At 55.8% G+C, this 28000-nt stretch overlaps 1 protein-coding gene across 15 annotated transcripts in view; it reads left to right on the forward strand.

Annotated features, from left to right (window-relative positions):
* The window catches only part of CACNA1G (calcium voltage-gated channel subunit alpha1 G), a 62140-nt gene that overhangs the window by 10399 nt on the left and 23741 nt on the right, over nt 1-28000 (forward strand). For 7 of the 15 annotated variants that reach the window (XM_087826205.1, XM_087826207.1, XM_087826197.1 and 4 more), the window contains exons 5-18: nt 124-283; nt 1035-1335; nt 1480-1572; nt 3761-4544; nt 6486-6862; nt 18606-18757; nt 19556-19741; nt 19824-19938; nt 20020-20175; nt 24490-24574; nt 24658-24851; nt 25653-26084; nt 26983-27083; nt 27306-27429. In XM_087826205.1, coding sequence (XP_087682331.1) covers nt 124-283; nt 1035-1335; nt 1480-1572; nt 3761-4544; nt 6486-6862; nt 18606-18757; nt 19556-19741; nt 19824-19938; nt 20020-20175; nt 24490-24574; nt 24658-24851; nt 25653-26084; nt 26983-27083; nt 27306-27429 — 3260 coding nt within the window. Of the gene's footprint in view, nt 1-123; nt 284-1034; nt 1336-1479; nt 1573-3760; nt 4545-6485; nt 6863-18605; nt 18758-19555; nt 19742-19823; nt 19939-20019; nt 20176-22958; nt 23028-24489; nt 24575-24633; nt 24852-25652; nt 26085-26982; nt 27084-27305; nt 27430-28000 lie in introns of all 15 variants that reach the window. The other 8 variants (XM_087826204.1, XM_087826208.1, XM_087826206.1 and 5 more) reach the window with 3 other exon arrangements.

Raw genomic sequence — 28000 nt, forward strand, 5'->3', positions numbered from 1 at the left:
TGAGCCAGGCCGTCTCAGCCTCAGAGGCCCCAGGGGGCCCCCTGTGGGAGTGCTGCCAGGCCCGTGGCAGCCAGCCTAGGCCAGCCAGCCTGGCGCCCCCAGCGTGGCTTCTGCCCCCCACAGGCATGCGTATCCTTGTCACGCTGCTGCTGGACACCCTGCCCATGCTGGGCAACGTCCTGCTGCTCTGCTTCTTCGTCTTCTTCATCTTCGGTATCGTAGGAGTCCAGCTGTGGGCAGGGCTGCTTCGGAACCGATGCTTCCTGCCCGAGAACTTCAGCCTGTGAGTGTCACACGGTCTGAGGGTGACCTGGGAGTGGTTGTGGGGCTGGGACCACCCGCAGTCCTTGTTGCTGTGATTCACATATCTGTAAACGTATCAGTGATGTGTCTGGTTCTCAAAACTACACACTGGAGTCACTCGGGCAACTTAAGAAATTATTGAGGCCTGGGTCCCACCCCTACAGATTTTGATTTCATTAGTCTGGGGGTCAGCCTGGGCCTGGGGATTTTATTTACTTATTTATTTGTTAATCCTCAACTGAAGATAATTTTTCCCTTGACTTTTTAGAGAAAGTGGAAGGGAGGGAGGAGAGTGGGAGAGAGAGAGAGAGAAACATGGATGTGAGAGACACATCGATTGGTTCCCTCCTGCATGCACCCTAATTGGGGTCAAGGACCCGAACCTGCAGCCCAGGGAGGCTTCAGTGCGAGGCCGATGCTCTAACCACTGAGCATACTGGCTGGGGCAGGCCTAGGGATTTTTATAAGCTCCTCAGTGAGCCTGATATACAGTCTTGTTGGACATCCATTGCTCTAGGATGTAACCTTCCAATATCCCAACTCTGGAGTTTCACACTCAGTCCTCACACTCCCTATCCACAATCACCAATCCCCACGCCTATCTGGTGCTTGCCCGACTCTGTTCCCTTCCCTGCTCACTCTGCATGCCTCGGTGCACTCATCCAGTTCTCCCTTCTCGGGCCTTCCCCGTGGGGAACCCGTCCCCAGCCTCATCCCTGTCCCCACTGCAGCCCCCTGAGCGTGGACCTGGAGCGCTACTACCAGACCGAGAATGAAGATGAGAACCCCTTCATCTGCTCCCAGCCTCGGGAGAACGGCATGCGCTCCTGCAGGAGCGTGCCCACCCTGCGGGGGGAGGGGGGCGGCGGCTCCCCCTGCGGCCTGGACTACGAGGCCTACAACAGCTCCAGCAACACCACCTGCGTCAACTGGAACCAGTACTACACCAACTGCTCCGCGGGGGAGCACAACCCCTTCAAGGGTGCCATCAACTTCGACAACATCGGCTATGCCTGGATCGCCATCTTCCAGGTGGGGCAGCCCGGGCCCCGGGAGACTCCCCAATTCAGGCTGGAGTGGTCATTCTCGGGGTGGGGATGGGGTCAGGGCCTCTGGAGGAGGCTGCAGGAGGCTTTCGGGGACCAGAGTCAGCCTGCCCCTCTGCCGCCTTCCCAGGTCATCACGCTGGAGGGCTGGGTCGACATCATGTACTTTGTGATGGATGCTCATTCCTTCTACAACTTCATCTACTTCATCCTGCTCATCATCGTGAGTGATTCCTCAGGCCCCCGAAGGGGTGGGGGATCCTGGGGAAACAGGTCGGGGAAGCCCAGAGAAGGGATAGCTTGCTTGGTCTGAAGTTCTAGATCTCAGGACAAGTCCCATTGAGACGCAGACAGAGAGGGCACCTGTCAAAAGCAGTCAGGAGATGCAAGGTCAAGGCCTGACTCCATCACTTAGCACCACTTACAACCTTGGGTGAGTCATTCCCACAAGGCTCCCAACCCCACCCTGGACCTCAGTTTCTTCATCAGTAAAATGGGTGGTTCTCAACCCAGGGTGATACCACCTCCACAAGTGGCAAAGGGTGGTCCTGTTTTTCACCAGGACTAGGAGAGCACTATTGGCACTTTGTTGGGCAGCAGGCAGCAGGTGGTAAACATCCTGCAAACAAAGCAGTTCCACTCCAAATTCCCATCATTTGTTGTTGAGAAACACTGCGTGATCTCCTGTTCCTTCCAGCTGAGAAGTTCCAAGACTTAATGAGGGCAGAAGACAGAGGCAAAAGTAGCAATATTTAACAGTTTAAATCACTACCATTCATAGTTTAACAATTTAATTGCTACTACTTATGGCTAATATTTATTGAGTGCTTACTATGCGCCAGTCCCTGTCCTAAGCACTTTTTATGTTCTAAGCATTTAATTCTCACCATGGTCCTTCATTGTTTCCACTTTACAGATGAGGAGACCAACATTTCCTCTTTTGTCTGACCCCAGCGTGGGCTTTGCATGTGCTGTGGATTAATCTTGCTGGGTGGGGCGTTGATGCTGTTGTGCGCTGTAACAGCTGCTGCCTGCTAAACCTTCATAGTCCCTGGGGGGTGGAGGGGCGTGCAAAGATTGGGGCCCCAGCTCCTAAATGAGAACTCTGAGCTGCAGACGGCTTGGTCACCAGGCTAAGTAAGTGGATTTCAGCCCCAGGCTATCGACTCCAAGTCCAGCCCTTTCCCCATGTCACCAAGAGGCCAATGACAGAGCCAAACGGACAGATATTGAGATAAAGAGATTAAAATCTACACAGGATTTAGGACAAGCTCCAGAGAGAGGTGGAGACAGGATAAGGCAGCTCTGGATGAGTGAGAGACAGTGGGTAGACCCTGAGAAAGAACAAGTCCTCCAGGCCACCCCCTCCTGCCCCTGCAACATTCCCTAGTGCAGAAGAGTGGCCAGGCTGGGGGCCTGTTCCCATCCCCCATCAGCACCTGGGGTGTCCAGACCAGTGCTCTGGGAAGCCTGGTTTTTTACTATGCTGATCTCTCTGGGCTTGGGGGAGGGGGAGGAAATAGACAAGGAGGTAAGGGGCCATATCTGCACCTTCCCACACACCCATGAAAAATCTTTCCAAACAGCTCTCTGGAATCACACTAGTGAAGCTAATTATCATACTTACTAGGACACAATCTACACAAACAAAACTGCTTTGTCACCATAAATATTCATGTCCTTCATTCTGGATTATTATCCAAGTAATGGCCATCCCAGAATCCTGGGGAAACTGAGGCATGGAGACAGGGATGGGAAGTGTGGGTAAGTCAGAGTGGCAGCTCGGCTAGTCTGCAGGGTTCAGAGCTCAGCCCATCTCCTGGATGGGGGAGGGGAGAAACTTGGGGAAAAGAGATACAGACAAAGTCAATGGTCCTGAGGATACTGACGCCCCATGGTTAAGGGTCTCTCACTCAAGGTCACACAGCTAGAATTGGAACGGGAAGCAGGAGTCGTGTGAACAAGGTTTTTGCCAACATCTCAAAGGCTCAAGACAATTCACAAATGATTGCATTCATTTCCCAGCCTTCTCTATGCTTAATGGGTATTGGAGAGTGGTGTCCAGAATCTGTGGAGGGGCATGTTTAGGGGCAGGGAGTTTGGGAGACATCCTTGCAGGGTAGCATCAGGATCAATAGCAACGCCTTAGAATTCGTAGAGCGTGGTTTAGGCCTTAGCTTTGCTGTGCATTAGCTGGATGATCTTGGGCAAATACTTCAGTCCCTCTGAGCTTCAGTTTCCTCGCCATCAGATTATCACCTCTTGAGACTGTCATGAGGATAAGATGAGATAACGCTCGGACAATTGTTGAGCCCAGTGCCTGGCACATAGGAAGTGCTTAGTACTCGGTGGCTGGCGTTGTGATTCCCTTTTCTTCAGGACGTCTCCTCTTGCTGTCCCCACCCCAACAGGTGGGCTCCTTCTTCATGATCAACCTGTGCCTGGTGGTGATTGCCACACAGTTCTCAGAGACCAAGCAGCGGGAAAGCCAGCTGATGCGGGAGCAGCGTGTGCGCTTCCTGTCCAACGCCAGTACCCTGGCCAGCTTCTCTGAGCCTGGCAGCTGCTATGAAGAACTGCTCAAGTACCTGGTGTACATCCTCCGTAAAGCAGCCCGCAGGCTGGCCCAGGTCTCCCGGGCTGTGGGCGTGCGGGCCGGGTTGCTGAGCAGCCCGGCACCCCTTGGGGGCCAGGAGCCCCAGCCTAGTGGCAGCTGCTCGCGCTCCCACCGCCGCCCGTCTGTCCATCATCTGGTGCATCACCACCACCATCATCATCACCACTACCACCTGGGCAATGGGACACTGCGGGGCCCCCGGGCCAGCCCGGAGATCCAGGATAGGGATGCCAATGGGTCCCGCCGGCTCATGCTGCCACCACCCTCGACCCCTGCCCTCTCCGGGGGTCCTCCGGGGGGCGCAGAGGCTGTACACAGCTTCTACCATGCTGACTGCCACTTGGAGCCAGTCCGCTGCCAGGCACCCCCTCCCAGGTCGCCATCTGAGGCATCGGGCAGGACTGTGAGCAGCGGGAAGGTGTACCCCACTGTGCACACCAGCCCTCCACCAGAGATGCTGAAGGAGAAGGCACTTGTGGAGGTTGCCCCCACCTCTGGACCGCCTACCCTCACCAGCCTCAACATCCCACCTGAGCGCTACAGCTCCATGCACAAGCTGCTAGAGACACAGAGTACAGGTGAGAACTCTGGGTGAGGGAATGCTGGTTCCTCTCACCCCGGGGCCGAGTGGTGTCCAGAGAGGACCAGGGATCTGGAGTCAGAAGGACTGGGCTCGAATCCCCATTCTGCCACTCACAGCCTTGGGACCTTCAATCAGTCATGTGGCTTCTTTGAGCCCTAATTTTCTCACCTGTTAAAATGGGAATTATAATTCCCATATTGTAATAATAACAATAACCGCCGTGTAATAAGCTCCTGTTTGCTACATGCACTCCTCTGCACTGTTTGCAATAACACCTAACGGTTGTTGACAGATTACTAAGTGCCTATTACAGGCTTTGCAGGCAAAATCCTATTGGCTCCTCCAAACAGTTTAGGTGATAAGCTTTCTTTTTGACCCCCTTTTACTGATGAAAAAAAGGAGGCTCAGGGAGGTTGCATGACTTGTCCAAGGTTTTGCCATTGGTGAGGGGTAGACTCAGGAACCATCTGATTCTGAGACACACTCTATGTTGAAACCCTTTGTTGCAAGGCTCAGATGAGAAATGGTGTGTGACTGTGGCCAGCACCATGCCCCATACTAAGGAGACTCTTGTGAGCATGAGGTTCATTCCCTCCTCACAGGGAGACAGGGGGCCTGGCACAGCAAGCCCTCAGGGGGCTGTTAGTCTGATGAGTGGAGCTCCCACTGTCAGGGAAGTGAGCTGCCTATGGTGTCACCCAGTCAGGCAGGGGTGGCGGGCTCTTCCACTGTTATTGCAGTGTAGGACCTGTATTTTAAGAGCCCAGGGCTTGTATTTCAGGAAGGACTTGGCACATGGGGAAGTGGTGTATTTATGGGATGCTATGTGGGAATGTGGGCTGGGACAGGAAAGTGTTATCACAGAATGCAGTGAAAAGGGTTCTGGTGCCAACTCTTCCACTACCCCGCCACATGACTCAAGCCAGTTGCATGTACATGCGCAGGTACATTTCAGTTCCCTCCTATGTAAAAGGCAGGACTGGGACCATCACTGTCAGTGGGTGCTTACAGACACCCTCCTGTGTGCAGTCAGAAGGGGAAACAATGTTGGACGCCTACTAGGGGCTGGGCTCTTAGCCTGGTACCTTCACATTCCTGCTTTCCCTGGGTGGTTCCTTTCAGCAACCATATTTTATGATCCGAGCTGGATTTAAATGGACATTGTTGTCTTAGAATAGGTCACTGTGTATGCGCATGCACAGTCTGGTATGCGTGTATGTGTGTATGTATGCATGAAGGTGTATGGTGTGTGTGTGCTTGCATGTGTCTGGTATTCATGTATGCATGTGCATACAGGTATCTGATGGTTTGGGTGCATGTCTGTGCACACAGGAGTGATGCTCTTGTCTGGTGTGTATGCATGCTCATGTGTGCTTGTGCCTGTTACATGTGCATTGTGTGATGTGCATGTGTCTGTGTACACATGTGTTTGGCCGTGCATGATGTGTGGTATGCAAATAGTATGTGTATTTACAGGAAGGATGTACCTCGTGCACATGTGCGTGTGTCTGATGTGTGTACACGAGCATACATGTGAGTGTGTGGACCTTAAAGATCTTTTGGAAAATGCTACTCAGAGCAGTGTTGACACAGGGCTGGCTTCCCTGGGACGTAGAGATGATCTAAGCTCTTTGTTGAAGGCTCCCTCTTAGGACATAAGAGCTGCCCAGGACCTCAGAGGATATCAAGGCCACCTACCTGACCCTAGGACACACAACAGTGACTGTCAGTAGGATGCTATTGGCGTTTGGGGGCATTCTGTTGCTCAGAACTGCCCACATTGCAGGGCATTTAGCACCCCTGGCCCACTAAGTGCCCAGCACCCCCATCATTGTAACAACCCCATGCTCCCCCACTCATTTCATCCACCCTCTAAGGGAAGGGCCGCTTCAACTAGGAAACCCTGGAGCCTCTAACCTCTACCCTCCTGTCTCAGGCGCCTGCCAAAGCTCTTGCAAGATCTCCAGCCCTTGCTTGAAGGCAGACAATGGAGCCTGTGGCCCAGACAGCTGCCCCTACTGTGCCCTAGCTGGGGCAGGGGAGGTGGAGCTCGCCAGCCACGAGATGCCTGACTCAGACAGCGAGGCGGTTTATGAGTTCACACAGGACGCCCAGCACGGCGACCTCCGGGACCCCCACAGTCGACGACGACGGAACCTAGGGCTGGACGTGGAGCCCAACTCCGTGCTGGCCTTCTGGAGGCTGATCTGTGACACCTTTCGGAAGATTGTGGACAGCAAGTACTTTGGTCGGGGGATCATGATTGCTATCCTGGTCAACACGCTCAGCATGGGCATCGAGTACCACGAGCAGGTAGGGCAAGGGCACGGCCCCTGAGGCTGGGGACCCTCTACCTTCCTCCCCTCCCACCCGCTGTTCAGCTTCCTCTCCACTCTGCTAGCCTGCGTGGCAGGGAGGATAGGAGGGAGGTGCAGCAATGCATGAGGATGCTTTGGAGGGTGAAAAACTGAATGTCATGCAGTCTCTGAGTGTGGAAGTTGCCCAGAGCAGGCGCAGGGTCTGAGCTGAGTGTGTTCTACCTGGGAAGGCTTCCCCGGGGAGTCAGGCTTTGAAGGATGTGAATGAGTGACATGCATCACGTGTAGGCAAGGCCTCTTTGGAAGAGATCTGGGTCTTTGGAAAAGATATGGGGGGAGGGGAGTGGAGGGGTTGGGGGAATCCCCTAGCATTTACCTGACTCAGTAATTAGGGTCATAACTGACTAGAGACCGAAAGGGACCTGTGTCTGTAAGGGTGAGGGGTGGAGGGTTGGTGGCTGAGCCTGGATGGAGCCAAGGCCACCTGCTCCTGGCCTCTGTTCCAGGAGCCTTGCTGTGAGCGGGGTGCTGGGTGGATGCGAGTGCCGAGAGTGGTGAGGGGACTTGAAACCGTCATGTTTGAGGAATCAATCTCAGAACCGGGATGTTTAAGTCAGGAGAAAAGGGGGCTCAGCAGGGGCAGGCGAGCTGTCTTCAAATATTTGAAGGGCCATCATGTGGAAGAGGGAGCAGGCAATGGAGACTGGGCTGAGGGGGAGGAGGCTGCCCTCACTCTCAGAGCTGTGCAAGGATGGAAAGGGTAGCCTGAGGGATTCACTGACCCCGACCCCTCACACTGACTGGGGGTGGGAGCAGGCACCATGGGGTCTCACACACGGGTTTGGCTGCCTCCCTGACAAAGTTCCTTCCTGAAGGCAGTCCTTGCCCCCAGGGTGACTTTCCAGGTCACCCCCTTGGCTGATTCTTGGAAAAGAAGGGGGACAGCAAGCAGGTGCTGCCATCCACAGGCCCTCTTGTGCTCTTCTCTCCTGGGTGTTCTTGCCTTTCTGGGGCTCAGGGAGGGAGCTGGGTCACCAGAACTTGACCATTTCTGGTGTGGCATCAAGGCTGTGTGCTTGCCTATCCCCCCTACGTGTGCGTAGAGGCATGTAGAGGTCAGAGGTGTGGATGAGGCACCTGCATGGGTGGGAGTGGGGAGGGCGACTATGAGGCAGGGGCTGAGTCTGGCTTGCCAGTGTCCACGAGGAAGGGAGGAAGTAGGGGCCTCGGTTGAGGTTGGGGAGTCTAAGCTGGGGCTGGGCAGACATGAGCTGCTTATTTTTCAGGGGATGAGAAGGCATCTCCCTCACCCCACTGACCTCTGTGCCCACAGAGTTGTAAGTGCTCAGCTCTTACCCCAACTACCCTGTCCAGTCAGGTGTGTCCAACCCCAGCCTCTTCCCCATCACCATCATACCACCTGGGCATCCCTTCTTGCCTCAGTGCTCCCCACCCCAGCCGGCTATGCCTGATTCCTTTCCTGTGGAGGTGAGATGCAGAGGGGGCAGGAAGGACACCAGCTGCAGTGCCAGCAGGAGGGGAGTATGGCACTGTGGTGGGTGTGTTGCGTCTGGGCGCATGGGGCGTGGGGGTGTGGGCACTTGTCTGCTCAGCCAGCCTCCTGGGGAGAAGTGCTCTGTTATTCTAGGCTGGTGGGGGCAACATTTTCTTCTGCCAGGCCCCAGGTGGAGGCAGGCCCTAACCTCCCTTTACCCTGGCTCCCCAAGCCTGAACCTCACCTCCTCTCTCTCACCCCAGATCTGGCTGTGGTCAGTGCCCATCCCTCAGGGGTCACCTCCTTAGTCCCTTCCCTGGGGGCAGTGTGCCCAGCAATCTCTGCCCAGCTGGATGCCATTGGTGGAAGCTTTGCTCTAGGAAGAAGCTGAGTCACAGAGACCGAGGGTAGATGAAGCCGCGCAGCAAGAGGGCTTTCAGTAAGACGTCAAGAAGGACACCCACTTGGGGAGAAAGTAGAAGCTATCAGTCAGGGGTGTCTCAGTATCTCCTTACCCAAGTTCCTAAGGAAAGCAGGAGACAGCCCCCCCTCCAGCCCTCAGTGGTGGGGAGTCCCCACTAAGTGGTGGCACAGTGTCTGCTCCAGGGAAAAGTTTGTTCCAATAACTGATTGCTGAGAGCCCCATAGGAGTGAGTGGGAGTCCCCAGCAGGCCGGCTAGATGACTGACTGCTGCTGGGTGCGCCCAGAGGGTGGGGGTGGCGAGAAGTCCCAGAAGCAGCCATGGCCCTGTGCTTGCAGGCACTGTGGCGTGAACGTCCTGCCATCTGGGCCCTGGAGCCTGAGCAGGCTGGTGGGGGGGAGGTGGGCAGGGAGGGGAGTGAGGAGCCTTGGGGGCCAAGAGACAGAGACACAGAGGCAGAGATGGAAGCATGGAGAGAGACAGAGACATAGATGGAAACACAGCATAAGAGACAAAGAGAGAGAAAGGGGAAGACAGAGACGGGGAGATGGGGGCACAGAGGGCAAGATGGAGCCCCAGGGGAGAGAGACGGATATAAAATTAAGAAGACGGAGACAAGAGTGACCCAGATATAAGGGGGTGATAGAGACTCAGGGGAGGAGACAAACAGATGGAGGCACAGAGACATGTGACAGAGAGGGAGATATGGAGAGGGAGCTGAAGACACAGACCAAGACCCAGATACAGGTGACAGACCAGGGCAGACAAGGCCAGGGATGGGGAGAAGAGCTCAGATGGAGCCTCGCAGGCTAAAGGGGAGAGATGGAGTCGGTTAAGGAAGAGGGCTGAGAGAGACAGCCAGGAAGAGCGGCAGCAGATGCTGACAGAGGCTCATGGTTTCCCTGCAGAGCACGTAATGAGGCTGTTGTGTCCATCAATCCTGCTATTGATCAGGCTGGGGGCACTGGAGACAGTGTTGCTGGTGCTTCCCTGGGGGAAGACCAACCCTCTTTCCTGCCAGGTGCTGTTGCCCTCCCCAGGCCTGTTCTTTTCATTGTCATCTACCTTGCCCATCATTCAGTTTTCCTGCTGGGGATGGTGATGCCCCTCCTGCCCCTCTCTACCAACATCTTGGCTGAGGAGGAGCCTATGTTGTCATACCCCACCCTACTCAAGGGAAGCCCCATGCTGTCCACACTGTCCTCCTTCCCCAGCCCCTTAACACACCAGCTGGAGAACTGGCAGGACTGGTTTTGTTCAGGGGGGACTGGTAAGGGTGATAAGGACAGGACACTGAGGAGGGAGCAAGAATATGATCTGGTGGGGAGTGAGCATATGTGTGCTCCGTCCACTAGGGGGCAGTATGTGGAGCAAAGAACTTGTGAATTTCCCATCCATCCATCCATCCATCCATCCATCCATCCATCCATTGCACACACATTTCCTGTGTGTCAGAGTTGGGCCTAAGCAGTGGCATACTGATAAATATTTAACAACCAACCCTTAAAAAATAATAATAATAAGCCTTGATTTGTGATGTTTGTAGTATTTGCCAATTACCATGGTGTAAATGCTCCCACCAAGGCTAATTTTAAGCTACCATCATGATGTCACTGAGTGTGGAGCTGGGAAGAGATGTGCAAACTGGTCCTCCTGAGCCTGTGCAAGATGGCTCCAGCACACCATTGGGCCTGAGGCACTTCATACTTCCTCTCAAAGAGGTCACCAAGTAGTCACATTTGTTTGATTAGTACAAGCTTGGAGAGGGATGCACAGAGGCACAACCTGTGACCCAGACTGGGAAAAGGATTCAGGGAGGGTTCCATGTAGAACATGACCTTGGAGCTGAGTTTGAAGAAATAGTGAGAGGTAGTGGTGAAGGGGGAGGGGAAGGCACAGTGTAGGGTGGGCTAGAGGTACCAGGCACCCAAATGGAAAGGTTTATAAGGAGTTCAAGCACTGGGTAGGGGATGGGATGGGCACATGATAATACATGGGCTTGGAAAAAATTCAGGGTCAGGTCCTGAGAGGCATAGATGGAGTTTGGATTTTATCCTGAAGGGATAGGTTTCCAACAAAGGTTTTAAGCAGGTCAATGATACGAGCAGGTTTGTGTTCATGGAAGCCATGTGGGGAATAGAAGGGGTGGGGGTGGGGGTGAGAGAGGAGGCAGGGAGGCCAACAGGAGGGCTGCTGCAGTGGTCCGGGTGGTTCATCTCCCTGGAGATGGAGAGGAGAGGGCTAGGAGAGCTGGCAGGTGGCCAAATCTGCAGAACTCAACACCAATTGGATATTTAGGAGAGGAGGCAGCATGGACAGCACCCAGATTTCTGCTGGGGTGCACTGGGGCTTGAGCAGATTTGGGCTGGAGAAGGGTGCATACAAGATGCCCACAGGACACCCGGTACCTATCTAGCGGGTAGCTGGAGCTCAGAAGAGAGGTTGTCTCTCAAGACCTACCTCTGCCTGGGTCTTCACTGGGGCAAGGCCGCTCCAGGAGGAGGGGGAGCTGGGAGGAGGTCTTGGGGACACAGGAGCTTCCTGGCTCTGGGTTGCTGAGGGCAGGAGCTAACTTCCTATTCTAGAAGAGAGACAACAGCGTGTGGGAGAAGGGGAGGCTCATTCAACCCAGTGGTCTCCTGGGCAGCAGGAGACAGAGAGAGAGAGAGAGGGAGGGTCCAGAGATGATGACCTTTCAGGCCGGGAGAGGACTCCGCTCGTTGCTCCAACTGTCCTGGGCCCATCCTGTCACTCTAGATACATGTCCAGAGAGGGTTTCTATTTATAAGTGAGTGAGATCGGCTGTTCAAGGTGAAGGAAGCTGGGGGAGGGGGTGGGGGAGAGTCCAGATATGGTAGGTCTCAACTTTAGGGAAGATTCACAGACTCCTTTTGGATTCTGCTAAAAGCTGGGGACCCTCTTTCCAGAAAACACATACATGCATTGACACCCCAACTGTGGCCTTAGAGAACAAGGGTTTTTATGGACGCCTTCCGTTCCAAGGCTATTCCTTGGACCTCCCAGGAGTCCTTTGCCTCCTGGCAGAGGAGCCCTGGCTGAGGAGCTGGGGCTGGGGTCCAAGCAGGACTTTGCTGCCCAGGCCTGAGACTTAAAAAGGATCACCATATGTGGGAGGGAGAAGGGTGCTGTAAGGAGATGGCCAACTAAAGGGATGCTCACATTTTTTCAGCATCCTCTGGCTCTAGGTTCCCCCAATTCAGCAAACACAGAGCACCTCCTGTGCACAGCACACTAGAATAGGACAGTAAGATGTCGGGGTGGGGGGCAGAGCCAGAAGTGCCCCTGAAACTTAGGTTCTAGGGGAAAGGTCATTCTGCTTCATGGACAATTATGCCACATGCTGTAGGGGAGGCTTCTGGGGACAGAAAGATGCTTACACCCAGGTGGGGGATGGGCTTCATGAAGGAAGTGGCTTTTGAGATGGGCCTTGAACTATAAATGAGATTGGCAATAGCCGAGAGGTTTAGGTGGAAGGATTAGGGTGAATTCTGGCTGCCTGGCCTGGAAATGCAAAGGGTGGTATGGGACACTCTGGAGGACAGTCATGTTGCCTCCCACCCCCACCCCTAGGTGCCTGAGCAGGAGTGATGTGAGCCCACAGAGTTGAAGGAAGTCTGAGATTCCAGTAGGTGCAGGCTGGGTTGGGGGAGGGGCAGGAGGCTATTTCTGTCGTTCAGATCAGAGACAATGAGGGCCCCAAGTCTGGTGGTGGCAGGAGAGCGAGGGGGTGGGGGAACAGCTATCCCATTGGCAAGGTCTGCAGCTGGCACCTGCTGCTGGAGGGATGAAGGGGAGGCCTGAATCCTAGATAACTTCCAGGTTCCAAGACAGAATCCTGGACAGTGAGGGAGCCGGGAAGTCGGGGAAGGATAGGTTTGGGAGAGGAGGTGAGAGGGTTTGTTTTGGACATGCTGCCTTTGAGCTGGCCCTGGGCCACCCCGGGAAGGCTCTCAGGCAGGCTGGCTCTCGGGGTGAGGAGCCAAGCTCTTGGGGGAGATTGTTTAGTGTCCTCTACACTCAGTGACAGCTGGGGAGGTAGGAGTGGGGGAGGTGATAGAGGAGGGAGCCAAGGGGAGGGAGTGGGCTCAGACTCAACTTAGGAATGTTAGCCCGAGAGGAGAAAGGCAGCCCTGGAGAGCAGGAGGTGGCCACCAGCACAGGGTCAGGGAAGTCAGGGCAGGCTGGCCACCAGGCAGGAAGGGCTGGCAGCTGAGTGAGATGCTGCTCAGGCATCCACTAAGAGGAGGCCTGGGAAGAGGGTCCTTGGAGAGAGCTGGAAAGGTAGGGTCCAGGGTCCAGGGTCCAGGTGTGAATGGGCCTGGATTCAAAGGTTTCTGCTTTTAGGCTGGGGAAAGGAGATTAGAGGAGCTCAGGAACCAGGGATAAGGGATGGAACAGAATGGGGCCCAGGGGAGTCTGGGGGATGGAAGTGAGATGGAGGTGCAGGTGGAAGAGCGGCTGGCTCCCTTCCAGGAGGGGAAGAGAGAGGAGTAGGCTGTAGGACCAGAGCTGTATGGGAGAGGGAAGGGAGTGGAGGCCAGGTTGGGAGTGGGGGTGGTGTCTGAGGAGAGGGAGAGGTTTGGGGCAGCTTCTTGGAGGAGAGACATAGACAGTTAGCAATAAAAGATGGCGAATAAAAGTGCACAGCAGCCATGGGGCCCCCAGCAGGGCGTCACCCCATCCTGTCAGCACAGGTTTGTGACTAGCAATGCTCAGCAATTCGACAGCCGCAGCAGGGAGGCAAAGGGAGTGGGGACTTATCTGGGCTGGGGCTGGGCAGAACAGGAGCCTTCTAAGGCTTGTGGCATGAGGGCATCCTTTAAATGCTCCACTGTGGGCTCTGGACTGCGAGGGTGTCCTGGCAGGTGAGGGGCAGGGGCCACAGTTCCAGAATTTGAAGTCGAAGGGGCTTTAGGTTAGCTGTCTCCAAGCTGAGTGAGCACTGTAGGTGCCCTGCGCCTACTTAGCTTGTGCATTTACTTGGGGTAGCTTCGGGAAGCTTGTGGGAGATTGTGGGGAAAGACTAAAGCCTCCCCCACCCCCTTCGTAGGAGGCACTGGGACACAGTGACATTCCAGAAGGCAAAGGTCCAAGCTGGAGAGCTTCCAGGGGGATGGTGAGCAGCAAGGCCACAATCTATATGACGACGCCTGTGGGGTTTCCTGGAAACCTCCCGCCACACAGGTGTCTCCTGACCGCCCACACCTCCTTGAAGGAGAAGAAAGAAGGAGTTCCCACTGTCCCACTGACTCTTACCCCATCCCTGTGGCTGCTTGGAACACCTTTCCTGGGTGTGTGGGAGCAGCAGGCAGGGCTGTCAAAAGCAGAGGTGAGGCTAGGTGGAGAGTCAGAATTGGGGAGCAGAGATTACAGGGTCAGTTGAGCAGGGAACAGGGGAGATGGGGGTGGGAGTGGCACTTTGGCAGTGCTGAGGTGACTCCTGCAGGCCCCCACTCCGCTCTCATCTGGCTTGTCCACTCCCTCACACCTTCTCTGCAACAGGCACGTCACTGTCGCTGTCTGCCGAGCCTGCTCTCAGGCCTCCTGCCTGGACCTCTGCAGTATCCCCTAATTGGTCTCTGTCTCTCCATCTCTCCAAGCCATCTGCAGGCTGCACCACTGCAGCCAGATTAATCTTTTTAATACACAGCTTTGCACATCTCCTCCCTGCCCCCCATCCCCACCCCGGCGGCCTCAATGGCAGCCTCAGAGGCGAGTCCAGCCTGAGCATGGAGCGGAGTCATTCTGCCTGGCCCTGCCGACCCTGCAGCCTTGTCCCCCACCAGCCCCTCCACTCTCTGACCCAGGCAGACCACTGGATTCTTGGTCCCGAGCATGCCCTGCCCGTTCCCATGGTTCACACTGCCCCCAGCTGGGGATGTCCCCCATGAGAGTTCTCCTCCCACCTCCTCCTCCCCACTGGCCCACTGACCTCAGCTGGGTTGGAGCTCCTGGGGCGCTCCTGGTGTTTGCTCCCCAGCATGGTGCTTAGTCACAGCCTTGCGGGCGCTTTCCTGCCATGTGTGAGGCCTGTTTCCACTGTCAGTGCCCACGGGGCCACCTGAGCGTGGCTCTCGGCTGGATGTGTTCACAGGCGCGATCTCCTGTGTTCTGCAGAGCAGGCTCACACGAGGCAGTGTTACCCTGTTTAACAGAGGAATCAGAGAGGTTAAGGGACTTGCCCCAGGTCACACAGGTAGAAAGTCTAAGAGTTGGCGGGTCTCCTGTGTTCAGGTTCAATCCCACCTTTTATCACCAGTGTTGCGCACACCGTGGGCACGTTAAAGGTTAGTTGATGGAGGTTCTGTGGGTTTCAGGGGAGACTTGGTGCTGGGAAGTACTGAATAGCTTACCTGGGGCCACAGATGCTCTCAGGTGACAGGCTGAGGGAGGGGAAGTGTTGGGGCATGGGAGACGGGAGATTTACAGTTAGCATCAGCCCAGAGAAGAGCCTAGGACCTCTGGGTGGGAGAAGCTCAGGCTGCCTGGCCTCAACTCACCAAAGACCTTCCTGGGTCTTGACATCTGTGAATAGAAGGGAAGATACAGTCTAGACCTGAGAAGGGCTTCCTGGCAACTGAGGAGAGTAATGAGGGGTCGCTGGTACCCTCCTGAGGGGCTTTGAGCATCTTCATGGGCTCTGTATGAGGGTGGCAGCATGGAAAGATGCAGAGAAAGACACAGCTGGATCTAGCTCTGCACCTTTCTAAGTGACCTCCTTTAAGTGACCACACCTTTCAGAGCAGGCCGCCTAAGAGAGAGGGAAGAAACGACATTTGGGAGGAAGGTATTGGCCATGCAGGGCCTGTGCAGGGTGCTAGCAGAAGTTGGCTCCCTCTCCACCCCTTTGCAGCTGCAGTGGCCAGGATCACTGCTCTGGTCCCTGGGGCAACTGTGTTGCTAAGATTTGCCTCTGCTCCCTCATCCTGCATTTGTAGAACATTCCCAGCCTCCGATTTAGTAACTTGGACAGGCCTGGATGTCTGGGGGAGGGGGACTTTTTTCCCATGGGTCATGGGGCATCCCAGGGCCCTGGGATGGAATAGGCATGGGCCCTAAGTGTGCCCAGTGAGGGTGTGGAGGGGAGAGAGGGCAGGCCGAGGGAGAGTGTCCAGTCCTCCTCCCCACCCGCCTCTCCAGCCCCAGAGCTGCCTGGAGGGATGAAGTGAGGCTTCAGGCTTTCCTGCCCCCCCTCCCGCCCCCATGAGAATCCATCATGCAAGCCTTGGGGGCACCCTGCACCATCCTTCTGATGAGGCTCTTAGTTGGTGTGCGAGCGTGTGTGTGTGTGTGTGTGTGTGTGTGTGTGTGTGTGTGTGAATGAGCCTCAGGTACAGACTGTTTCTACTCCAGGGATAATGTTAGGAAATGATGAGAACATCCTCCCTCCGTGCGCCTGGTAGTAGTACTTTTAGGGCTCACTGAGTAAATACATGATAACAAAAGCTACTAAAAAAAGTTTTATTCATTTTTATTGTTGAGGTGTAATGTATATGCTCTATATGCATAGTGTCCTCAGTTATGCTTTCAAATCAGTTTGTTCTTTATACATCCATGTTCATGTGAAATATAATTGTATATATACATTGGGAGACACGTCGTGTATTCAGTCCACCTATGTGTCTGGATTCACAGACCTGTCATTGTCACTGCACTGGGTTTGGGTCCTGCCTGGTATTTATCAGAGTCAGAGCAAGGTGGGTTGGGGGCCTCCAGGGCTCTCCCCACCCTGTGACTTCGAACCTGTCATTCACCGTCTTCTTGACTTCTTTTGTTCATCTGTAAAACTCAGTGTGACCGCTATCGTGTGGATGGCATGAGAATGAACTACTGGGCAGGTGGCAGAGCGACAGGGAGGTAGGCTCGCTGCTCAGGCTTCCTGGCAGACTGGACTTGGGAGCACAGAGTGGGGGCCCACTCCGTCGGAAGGGGCCTGGGCCACGGACCCCTGTCCTGACAATGGCCCTTCCCAACCACATGCACCGCACTCACATGCGTGACCAAAGGTCCTGTCCTGTCTCTCTGTGGCTTCATTCACTAGGTCAGATGGTGGTGCCCTCTGCTGCCTCACTCACAGTCTGGACAGAAAAGATTTGATCCAGATCTACTGGAGTGATGGGCTCTGTGCCATACCGGCCCCTATCATGGCCACTCGCTCTCTGGGCCCTGCCTGCTGACCCTGGCTCTGTCCCCCAGCCCTGCCTTTGGAGAGAATGCCTGTCCAGTTGAGAGCTTCTCTCCTTCTGAGCAACCATGGACCCCCAAATGTCCCTCACCTGACAGTCAGAAGGACTTTCCTTCCAATTCTCCCCACCTTCTACCCAGGCTGGTCATACAAATTGGGGCCATTAGGATCCATTTGGTGGTGTCCAGGGCCTGGCTCCATGCTTGGGTGGGGTGTCTGATGGGCTAAGGGCTTCATCTGGTTATTTATTTATTATTCTTGAGTGGCTGCCATGAATCTTGGACTTTTGAATGGTCAAATGCCCCACCAGATGGACAGTCAACCAATCATCTCCACCCGAATCTCCAGCCCTGCCACACCTCTCTTTCTCCCCAAAGGGCTCATTCCTGCAGCTGTACCTGTGATGCCTTCCCTTCCCTCTGCTTGGAGCGACCCCACTCACCCTTCAGAGTTCATTTCAAGTGCTGGCTGCTGCCTAAGGCTTTCCCAGTGTGTTCTTCCCTCACCTTCTGTCCCCACACTCCTGAATTTACTGTCTGGATAATTTATCTTGTCACTGACGCATCTAAGGCCTCTTGTGGTTATTAAGCTGTTTTGTGTGTATACAACTTGTTTCCAGCTAGCTGCTGAGCTCCTGGGAGGCAGAGAGCATGGGTGGCATGTTTTTGCAGCCCCTTTAATACCTGGTGCATTTCTAGGCATGCAGTAAACACTTAATATTGAAAAGAGGAGGGAGGGAGGTGACTAGTGAGCTGGAATAGCAGATGAGATAAAAGTTGTGATTAGTTCTGATGACCTCTTTAGGATGTGTCCTTGGTCCTAATTCCAGATTTGGGTTGGAGCAAAAAAGTAATTACCTCCAGTGTTTTACGTTTGGCCAGAGAGGTTGAGAATCTTGCTGAGGGTCACACAGTAAGTCGATAGGATAGGCTGAGAATTAACCCAGGTGTCCTAGTCTCAGGGATAAGCTTCAGGAGCTTCCTTTCTGTGACAACCCTTCTTGGGGTTTCCCTTCTGTGTACCAGCAAGTTTGTGTGCGCATGCAAGTGTTTGTGTGCATATGTGTGTTTGTGTGTGCACATGTGTATGCACGTTTGTTTGTGTGTTGTATGGAAGGAAGCAGGGTAGCCAACAGTTGCCCAAGAGAAGACTGCCAAGTCTACAGAGTAATCGTAGAGCACGTGTGACTTTGCATGTGGCCGTGTGACTGGTATGCGTGTGAGGCCTTGGCAATCATCTTGTGACATGAGCCAACATCGTTGCGCTGCTGGCCTAGGCCCGCTGAGCTGACCTGACAGCACAAGACTGGATGGGTCTCAGGGCTCCCAGCAGGAGGTGGGCAGAACCCACAGGGCAGGCCCCAGGATCTCAGACCCAGAGCTAGGAATGGTGGAGGGCCGAGGGTTTCATGTGATGGCTGCCCCTTAGTGAATTTCCTCATGGACCCTTTGGGGGAGGGTCTTCCTCATAAGCCTGAGCATCCAGAACCACCCTGGTCCCCTCCCCCAGCTTGCTGTTCCTGTTCCTCCTCTCCCTGTGGTCCTGTGTTTGGGAGGACTGGGATGAGGGGCTCAGGGACAAGCCACGGCTGCTTCACGCCTGCCCTGCCCTCCAGCCCGAGGAGCTTACCAACGCCTTGGAAATTAGCAACATCGTCTTCACCAGCCTCTTTGCCCTGGAGATGCTGCTGAAGCTGCTCGTGTACGGTCCCTTTGGCTACATCAAGAACCCCTACAACATCTTTGATGGCGTCATTGTTGTCATCAGGTATGACTGCCCCTCCACTGCCTCTTGCCTGAAGAATGACCCTGGGGTACCTTGGGGTGAGGAGCCATGCAGCCTGTTCCTCTGGGGTGAAGGGGTCTGGAGTCAGACCCCCTTCATCCACAGGCCCTGCTGCTCCCCCAGGTGGGGACTCTCCTTGCTCCCCATGCTCCATTCTGCCCTGTCCCTCAACTCTACCCTGCTCAGGAGGAACTTGGCCTCACATCTCCTTTGGCTAAGCCCCTCTGCAGTCTCCTCTCCCCACTTCTACTTGTCCTCAACCCCACTCAGGCCTGGGGTGGGTGAGTACTGGGGAGTTGACTTTGGACAGGAGTTGGAGGAGGTATGAGGCCCAGCCAGCCATCCCTGCTTGCAAAGTGCTTGGAAACCATCTCAGACATCGGCAGCTTGCTTTAGGGTTTCCAAGACCTTGGGAAAGTGCTCCGTCCCTCCAAGCCAGGAGCCAGGAGAACTGTTTTATTGCCTTTTGGAATTGGCTTTAGATTTCATTAGAAGAGAACAAAGCAAATATTCCATAACTTGATGTTGTTGCATTGGCTGATTGAGGGAGAGGGCTGTCCACTGCCAGGATGTGTGATCTCTGGCCTGGTGGGGAGGGTGAAGAAGGCTGGAGCTGTCACCCAGATTCTTGGCATCTCGGAGGCCCAAGGGCTGGTCTGTGCCCCACTTTCTCCGACTGTGCTGGCAATCCAGGCCCCCGGGTGCTGCTGCCCTCTTGTAAAGGGAGGGGCAGGCGGAGGGTGGGCATGCGGCAGGCTCAGGCTCCCCCTCCCCTTGCAGTGTGTGGGAGATCGTGGGCCAGCAGGGGGGCGGCCTGTCGGTGCTGCGGACCTTCCGCCTGATGCGGGTGCTGAAGCTGGTGCGCTTCCTGCCGGCGCTGCAGCGGCAGCTCGTGGTGCTCATGAAGACCATGGACAACGTGGCCACCTTCTGCATGCTGCTCATGCTCTTCATCTTCATCTTCAGGTGAGGGTGGGTGCCAGCGGGAGAAGGGCCTCGGGCAGGGTTGCTGGGTCCTGAACTCATCTTGTGGCTCCTGTGTTTTCAGCATCCTGGGCATGCATCTCTTCGGCTGCAAATTTGCGTCCGAGCGGGATGGGGACACACTACCGGACCGGAAGAATTTTGACTCCCTGCTCTGGGCCATAGTCACTGTCTTTCAGGTGCGAGGGAAACAAGACAGGGTGGGCAGGGATGGTGGGGTGACCCTGGTAAAGGCCCTGACTCGCATCCTCTGTGCACAGATCCTGACCCAGGAGGACTGGAACAAGGTGCTCTACAATGGAATGGCCTCCACGTCGTCCTGGGCTGCCCTTTACTTCATTGCCCTCATGACCTTTGGCAATTATGTGCTCTTTAATCTGCTTGTTGCCATTCTGGTGGAGGGCTTCCAGGCAGAGGTAATCCCTTGCCCAAAACAGTTTACTTCCAGGAGGAATCAGCCGCCCAGCTTGAGCTTTGGTGGCCTGGCAGGTCCTAGAGCGAGCACCCTTCAGATTAGGTGGGGTGACTAAGGATGGGAGGCTCCAGGTCTCAGGAAGCCCCTTGGCACTCAGGAAATGGGGTGGTTGTGGGGGGTCTTTGGGTTCCCAGGTTAGCTGCCCAGTGGGTTTCTCCTTCAAAGTCAGCCAAACCCCTCCCCAGAAAACTGGACAAGTGTCAGCACACAGTGCAGCTGGACCCCTCTTGGAGACATCTGTGGGGGACCTATCTGAGCTGAGGGGTGGGGGAAGCTTGTGTGCAAGTCATCTAAGCTCTGACTGAGATGATGAAGATGCCACCAGGGCCCGGGCAAGGCCGAGCTGCCCAGGGTGAGAAATGAGCCCAATTAGCTGCGGGCATGGCAGAGATGAGCGTCCTATTTCCAGCTCAGGCTCCATCACCTTCGTCACAGGCAGCGTCATCAATTAATATTGACTTACATTGATCCTGCCCTTGCTGGGCCAGGGCACAGCCTCTACCAGAGAGGCTGCACCCTCCTCCTCTCCCTCAGCTCTGCCTCTCTTCCCACCCCAGGCCCAGCCCAGTGCTTGGCACAGAGCAGGTTGACCCAACCTAGAAATGCTCCAGTTGGGCGTGGAGATGCTCTTGGTCCAGTTCTCTTTGGGTGACCCGGATGGAAACTCCCGCTGTGGCCTGGTCTATAAATACCCAGCACACGGTGGAAAAACAAAAATCTATTTTCCGCCTTTTTCCCAGCCTTGCAAGGGAGGGCTGTTCCCTGAGGGCCAGGCTGGTGGGGTGCGGGGGCATCTGCCCCGCACTGGCCTTCTCTGGCTTCTCCTGTAATTCTGTGGTTACCCATTATCACATTTCTCCTGCTGGGTGAAAGCGAGGGCAGTGGGTGGAGCCCTGCCTCCCTGATGGCAGGGCATCTTGCAGGAGGGAGGGACATTGGTGCTCTCCCTGCAATAAGACACCTATTTAGCGGTTCCCTGGGGCCTAAAGGGTTAAGGGGTGCCACCATGCTCCCACAAAAGCCAGGATCTCTGGGGAGACCCACCACTTTCAGCCACTGCTCTTGGTCCATAGGAGGAGCAGAGTAGGGACTCCGTCTTTCAGACCCTTTCAAACCACAGCTCCTGACAGCTAAGATTCCCTCAGAAAAATGTCTGTGGAACTATGTGGAGGGAAATGGAAAGCGCCCCAAACCTATTCTGCTCCCCTCAACTAGCTGATAGCTACCTCGGCCGTCCCGGAGGTGCCCACCACAGACAGCCCCCTCCCCACCACTGCCTTTTTCAGTGAACACCTTGTTAAATCAAGTGCCACTGAGCCGGCCCGGTTGCTAGGCAGCAGCAAAGTCTGTGTGTGGGAAGAAAGCAACCTGGCCCTAGGGCCTGGCCTGGTCACTCTGGCCCTCCTAGTGGCCTGTGGCTGCCTCAGCCTAAGGAGTCAGCCAGGACCTGGCGCACATCTTCCTCAACACTCAGAGTACAAGTGACTGCTGGGAGGGTCTCACTCAGGGCGTGATGCTTCCGGTCTGGGTGGGATGGAGAAAGGATTTGGGGACCAACACTCCCTGCATGGGGGTGGGCAGTGGCATGGCCCTGAAGTGCATGTGGAGGGGCTGGACCAGCTGCTCACTGTCCTGCACGTGATGAGCCTGTACCTGGGTGGGGGGCGGTCACTCAGTGCCAGTGACCTGGATGCCTCCAGAGGCACCTGCCTTCTCCTGCACCAAGTATCAGGGGGCTGCGGGCTGCACCAGAGGCTCTGAGGGAGCCCCACAATCTGACAGGGGAGACTGGTTCTTTCCGCTGTGATGACGTGAAGCCACCCGCCTCCCTGGAGGAAGTGGCTGCCTCCATTTTGTTGGATGACATTAGCAGGAGCCTCAAGAGTGGCCCCCTGCTGGCCTTGCCACCCTGCCAGGGGACGGAGCCGGCTGGCTGTTGATTTCCTGACTTGTAGGGGGCAGCGCCCTGAATCCTGGTATATTTATCATCCACACACTTAATTAAATGAACAGGCAGCAGGCCCTGTGTGAGACCATTAATTGATATTAAACAACATCATAGCTGTCATCCCAGTGTTACTTGTCACATCCCATCCCAGTTGGAGGGACCAAGGCAGAGCGTATGGGAGTTAGGAGGCCTATTCTCAGCCCTGACCTTGTCTCCTCCCCAGCCTCTCACTTCCACCCACTCCTCCTCCCTGCCTTCCCTGTTCATTCCCCAAGCCTGCCGGCTCCCAGCCAGGAAGGGGGAGCTGGAGTCTCAGGTTTGAGGCCCCGAGGCACCTCTTGCTCTCCGTATGACTTGTGCAGTTTTCTTAACATCTCCAGACCACAGGTGCCTCCTCTTAGATTGCTCTGGCAGTACCTGCTTCCCACCCTGCGAGGAAGCGAGCTAGTGTTAGCGAAGCAGTTCCGTGACGCCTGGCGTGCCCCACTGAATGGTGGCTGTTATTAGGATTATCCGGGGGCTTGAGCTCCTTCCCTGCCCTTGTCCCCATCTTCGTGGGCTCCGCCCTCACCCTCCAGATTCATTCTGGCCCTAGAGCCTGTGGTTGAATTCTGGAAGGCCATCCTCTCCCCTTTCCTCTCCCACCCCGTGTCTCGTTTCCCCTGCTGTTGGGTTTGCATCTCTCCTTTTCTTCACCCTCTTTGAACACTGCTGATGTTTGAAAGCCTGAGCGCCTGTGACCAGCGCCCGTCCCCTGCCTCCCCCTCTCCCTGTAGGAAATCAGCAAACGGGAAGATGCGAGTGGACAGTTAAGCTGTATTCAGCTGCCTGTCGACTCCCAGGGGGTAGGTACGCGATCCCGAGTCGGCATGCCCCCACCCTGTGCCCCGTCCCCCCTCCGCTCCGCCTCTGTGTCTCTGTGCTCATGTTTATGCTCAGCTCCAGTGCAACCTGTGGTCGCCGTGGTGGTCATTGGTGTCGTGAGGCTGGCTTCGGTTTTAAGTCCCTTCCCCCTTGAGGACATCGAGGAGAGGAGCCTCCTTGCCTCTGCCCCATCCACCCACAAAGGGTATATTCCGTCCCCAACAGACTGGTGGATGGAGGGAGAAGGAAGGGACTTAGAATCCTCTGTGTGCACGTGTGTGGCACACCGCGTGTGCTTGCCTACGCAGAGGGCCACTGGGAGTCCCGGTTGCCAGGCCTCAGTGGAGTCCAATCCGTGGCCCAGACCATGCTCCCCCATCTCTCTCCCTCCCCCTTGCCCTGAGCCCCTGTTGGAGACCCCACAAGCTGCCTCAGCTCAGGACAAGTCTTTGGAGGATGTGGGGATAGGGATGGCTCTTGCCAGAATGTGCCAGAATTTTAAATCCACTTCCCAGCCTCTGGCCCCTTGGCCACCCAGGAGGTCTAGCAGGTGTTTGGGAGACACACTCCTCCCCTGGCCCCCACACTGAGCCTGTGCCCTGCTGTTTCCTGCACTGGCACCAGAATTCAGGGCGAAGTCAGGATTCCCGCAGGACCCCACGGTGCTGCACATCCCGAGCAGCCCCCTGGAGATCCCACTTGATAATTAAAGGCCTCGTTAGGGACGTAAACTGAGTTAATGGAAATGATCCCCTGAGATGCCAATTACGTAATATTTATGTCCTTATCAAAAGTAGCAATCAAGTATTTTTTAATAACTTCTTAAGGAGAAGTGTGTAATTACTGGGGAACCTACTGACCTGCTAAGAAGGAAGAAAAACTGTCCCAGAAACAGAGAGAGAGGTAAAAATGGGGCCAGGGAAGGTGGGGGACTTTGGGTAGGACGGAGGGAGAAGCAGAGGGACTGAGCCACTCTGCCTGGGGTCTTTCAATTTCCTTCTGGGGTCCTTGGGTCTGAGGCTCAGGAAGGGCGGCCGTGGAAGGAAGGCAGAGGGCACAAGTGGCCTTTGGAATGAGGCTCTAGTGACCACTTCACTCAGGTTCCCAGCTCCTTCTGGCCTGTGCCACCCACCCACCCAGCTATCCTATCCTCAGCCATTCTTGGAGCCAGTCCCAGCCAGGCTGGTTGTGCTGTGGGCTCTGGGGTTAACAGTGGCCTTCTCTGAGGTATGGCTGGTGGGAGGCAGAGGTGTTGGGGACCTTGGCGAGCCCTGGGCCCCAAGCTTGGGTGGTCTGGTTTACGCCAGTGCATGTGTCGTGCCGTGGTTGCTGGTTCCTGTGGCCTATATGTAGTGTGTGCGTGTAAAGACAGGGAGAACTCCACCTAGCCCGTCGACCCCTGCCCAGCCAGGTCACTAATGGCCAGCTGCTCCCTTACCCTAGGGAGATGCCACCAAGTCCGAGTCAGAGCCCGATTTCTTCTCACCCAGCCTGGATGGTGATGGGGACAGAAAGAAGCACTTGGCCTGTGAGTATCTATCCTGGGGGTACAGCCTGTGGCCCTGGGCCAGCTTTGAGTGGACTCAGGGTCTCCCCATCTCTCCCCTGCAGTGGTGTCCCTGGGAGAGCACCCAGAGCTTCGGAGGAGCCTGTTGCCACCTCTCATCATCCACACGGCTGCCACTCCCATGTCGCTGCCCAAGAGCTCCAGCACTGGCCTGGCTGAGGCGCTGGGCCCTGCCTCCCGCCGCACCAGCAGCAGCGGGTCGGCTGAGCCAGGGACAGCCCACGAGATGAAGTCACCGGTAGGGGTGCCTATGGATGCCCAATGGTGGGAGATGTGAGGACATCAGGAGGGGAGAGAGGATGGAGGTGGGCAAGCCTGAGAAGATACCCCAGAGCCATGGTGGACAAGCCCTGGGAGATCAATCAGGGCTGGTAATGCAGGCATGTGGAAGAACCGTGGCCTTGGGTTCTAATCCTTCTGTCCCCTAACTGAGAACCTCTGAGCCTCCTTGTAAAGTGTATGTGTGTGCCGGGGGAGGGGTAACCCCTACCTCCTTAATACCTTAACATAATAATAGCAAACCCCATCCAGTCACTGATTCTGGGCCACACACCATTCCAGACCCTCCTCATAGTGTTCTAGACACATTGAATCCTCACAGCAGCCGTGTGAGGTAAGTACTGTTACTATCCCCATTTTGGGGCCTGCATCTCAGGTTGCCCAAGTGATTTGTGGGAAGCTCCGAAGCAAGTAGGTGACAGAACCAGCATTTTAGACCAGGAGGTTGGTGTCAGGGCCAACGCCAATGGCTCTGGCTATTATTTTATACTGCCACCAGCTGGTGATAAGACTTCTGTCACCAACTAAATGAGGAATAGGTGCTAGTATCCTATCTAGTTTACAGATGAGGAATTGGGGTACAGAGAGGTTAGTAACTTGGCCAAGGTCGCACAACTGGTTGGAGTAAGCCAGGACCTGAATCCAGGCATCTGACACCTGGTGTGATGCCAGGGAAGCTCACAGGAGATGGAGTGTGTGAAGGGGATGCAAGGCCACGTGGTCCTGGCTGAGACCACCCTCTCCTCTGCTCATCCCCCAGCCAAGTGCCCGTAGCTCTCCACACAGCCCCTGGAGTGCAGCAAGCAGCTGGACCAGCAGGCGCTCTAGCCGGAACAGCCTGGGCCGTGCCCCCAGCCTGAAGCGGAGGAGCCCGAGTGGGGAACGGAGGTCCCTGTTGTCTGGTGAGGGCCAGGAGAGCCAGGATGAAGAGGAGAGCTCGGAAGAGGAGCGGGCCAGCCCAGCAGGCAGTGACCGTCACCATAAGGGTTCCCTGGAGCCGGAAGCTAAGAGCTCCTTTGATCTGCCAGACACACTGCAGGTGCCCGGGCTGCACCGCACAGCCAGTGGCCGCAGCTCAGCCTCTGAGCACCAGGGCTGCAATGGCAAGTCAGCCTCAGGGCGCCTGGCCCGGGCCCTGGGACCCGACGACCCCCCACTGGATGGGGACGATGGCGATGACGAGGGCAACCTGGTGAGGCCCCTGTGGGCACAGTGACCCCCTCACCCCCAATCTTGAGTGAGAGGAGCTATGCCTGTCCTGGGGCAGGGATGGACAACCCCTCCCAGCTCTATGGCATTCAAGAAGTTACCATCACACCCAAGGGATATCAGGGGTGCTGGCTCTGGAGGCCAAGCTTCGAACACCCCCTGTATTCCCTCTCCTGGCCCTGCTGAGTCCCAGATCCTCCTCATGCCTGGGGCTGTGGCTCTGAGGTCCTTGGTGGATATGAATGGTTTCGGGCAGCTGTGTATGAATCTTTCATGGCCCTCCCCCTGTGACTCAGAAAGACCCATCACTCATCTCTTCAAACTGATGCCCTCTCCTGTCCCCCTGTCTCATCTGGACCTCATCACAGCCTCGACTTCACACCCATCCTTATCCGTTAGCCCTCCCCAGCCCCCAGCCCCCACCTTTAACCCTGGGGTGGGGCACAGGGATCAGGGACCTCCTTGTCAGCACGTAAGGAGAAGGGGCCAGTGTCTCCTCATCCCAAGTGTGTCTTTGAACAGACGGCTGTGATGGGTACAATGTTTGATAATTGATGCACTTCCAAGCCCAGCGGGGAGGGAAGGAGGGGGGCAGGCGGGGACTGGGCTGGAGTCAGAGATGGGAAAAGAATGGAGAGCTTGGGCATGGGGGAAGGGAGGGCGAGGGAGGAGGGGAGAAGATGCAGGATGTGCGGGATGCTCGGGACAAGAGGGGGCTTAGAAGGAGGTGGGAAGGTGATTTTAGGAATATAGGGAGAAAAGCACTGCAAAGGGCTGGGAAGGTAGGCAAGGCATGGGAGCTGTGGAGATGCTGTGAAAGAGTGAGGGGTTGGGGACTTGGAGGCCTGGCCCTGCTCACATCCCTGGTGATCCCTCCACAGAGCAAAGGGGAACGGATGAGAGCGTGGATCCGAGCTCGGCTCCCTGCCTGCTGTCGGGAGCGAGACTCTTGGTCTGCCTACATCTTCCCTCCTCAGTCAAGGTAAGCAGGGGGCCCCTGACCTGTACCCCAACCTCTCCTTCTCACGGCAAATTACCCCGTGACGTCATCCCAGAGATGCTAGAAGTGTCCCCAGACGTGGGAGTGTGTGAGAGAGCGGTCTCAGGCTGAGAAGGCCCAGGAAGGGTAGGGTCCTCGGGGCAATGCCTCTCACTGCTACCCTGCCCTGCCTCCCACTCAGCCTTGGCCTCTGTCTTGGAGCAGGTTCCGTCTCCTGTGTCACCGGATCATCACGCACAAGATGTTTGACCATGTGGTCCTCGTCATCATCTTCCTCAACTGCATCACCATTGCCATGGAGCGCCCCAAGATCGACCCGCACAGCGCTGTGAGTCCCCGAGACTACACACCAGTGGCTGTTGAGTGCCTGCTCGGTTAGGCCCCTCCCGGGTTAACAAGCAGGGTGGGCAAGGAGGCCCAGAAAGGCTCAGAGGGAGGGAGCCAGGAGTCTACCTTAGGTCACCCTGACTTTCACCCTTGCAACTGGCACCCGGAGATGCATCCTGTGTCCCTCTCCTGCCTCCATCTCCCTTCTGTGATACACCAGTCCAGCTGGGGGAGTGGGCTCTGCTCCCTACCTGGGTGAAAAGTGAGCTCCGTCGCACCCCGGCTATTTGCAGACGGCGTGTTCTCGTGAGCCAGAGCCTTGTGAGGCCCCTGTGTGAGTCGGTGAGTGTTGGGATGAAGCGAACAGCAAGACTGGTCCTGGCTGGGCAGAGCTGTCTTGCTTTCCCTGCTCCTGGCAAAGGGGTCTCAGTTTCACCCATGACCCATGCACTGATGGGGGATGCAGAGCAGGAGAGGGAAGATGCCCTGGCTCCTATGGTTCAGCCATGTCACAAACAAGTAGGTTTTCAGGGGCATGAGAGGGGACATTGGTCACTTCTGCTTGGCTGTGA

Source organism: Miniopterus natalensis, chromosome 17, assembly GCF_054644295.1.
Source record: "Miniopterus natalensis isolate mMinNat1 chromosome 17, mMinNat1.hap1, whole genome shotgun sequence".
Lineage (NCBI taxonomy): Eukaryota > Metazoa > Chordata > Mammalia > Chiroptera > Miniopteridae > Miniopterus > Miniopterus natalensis.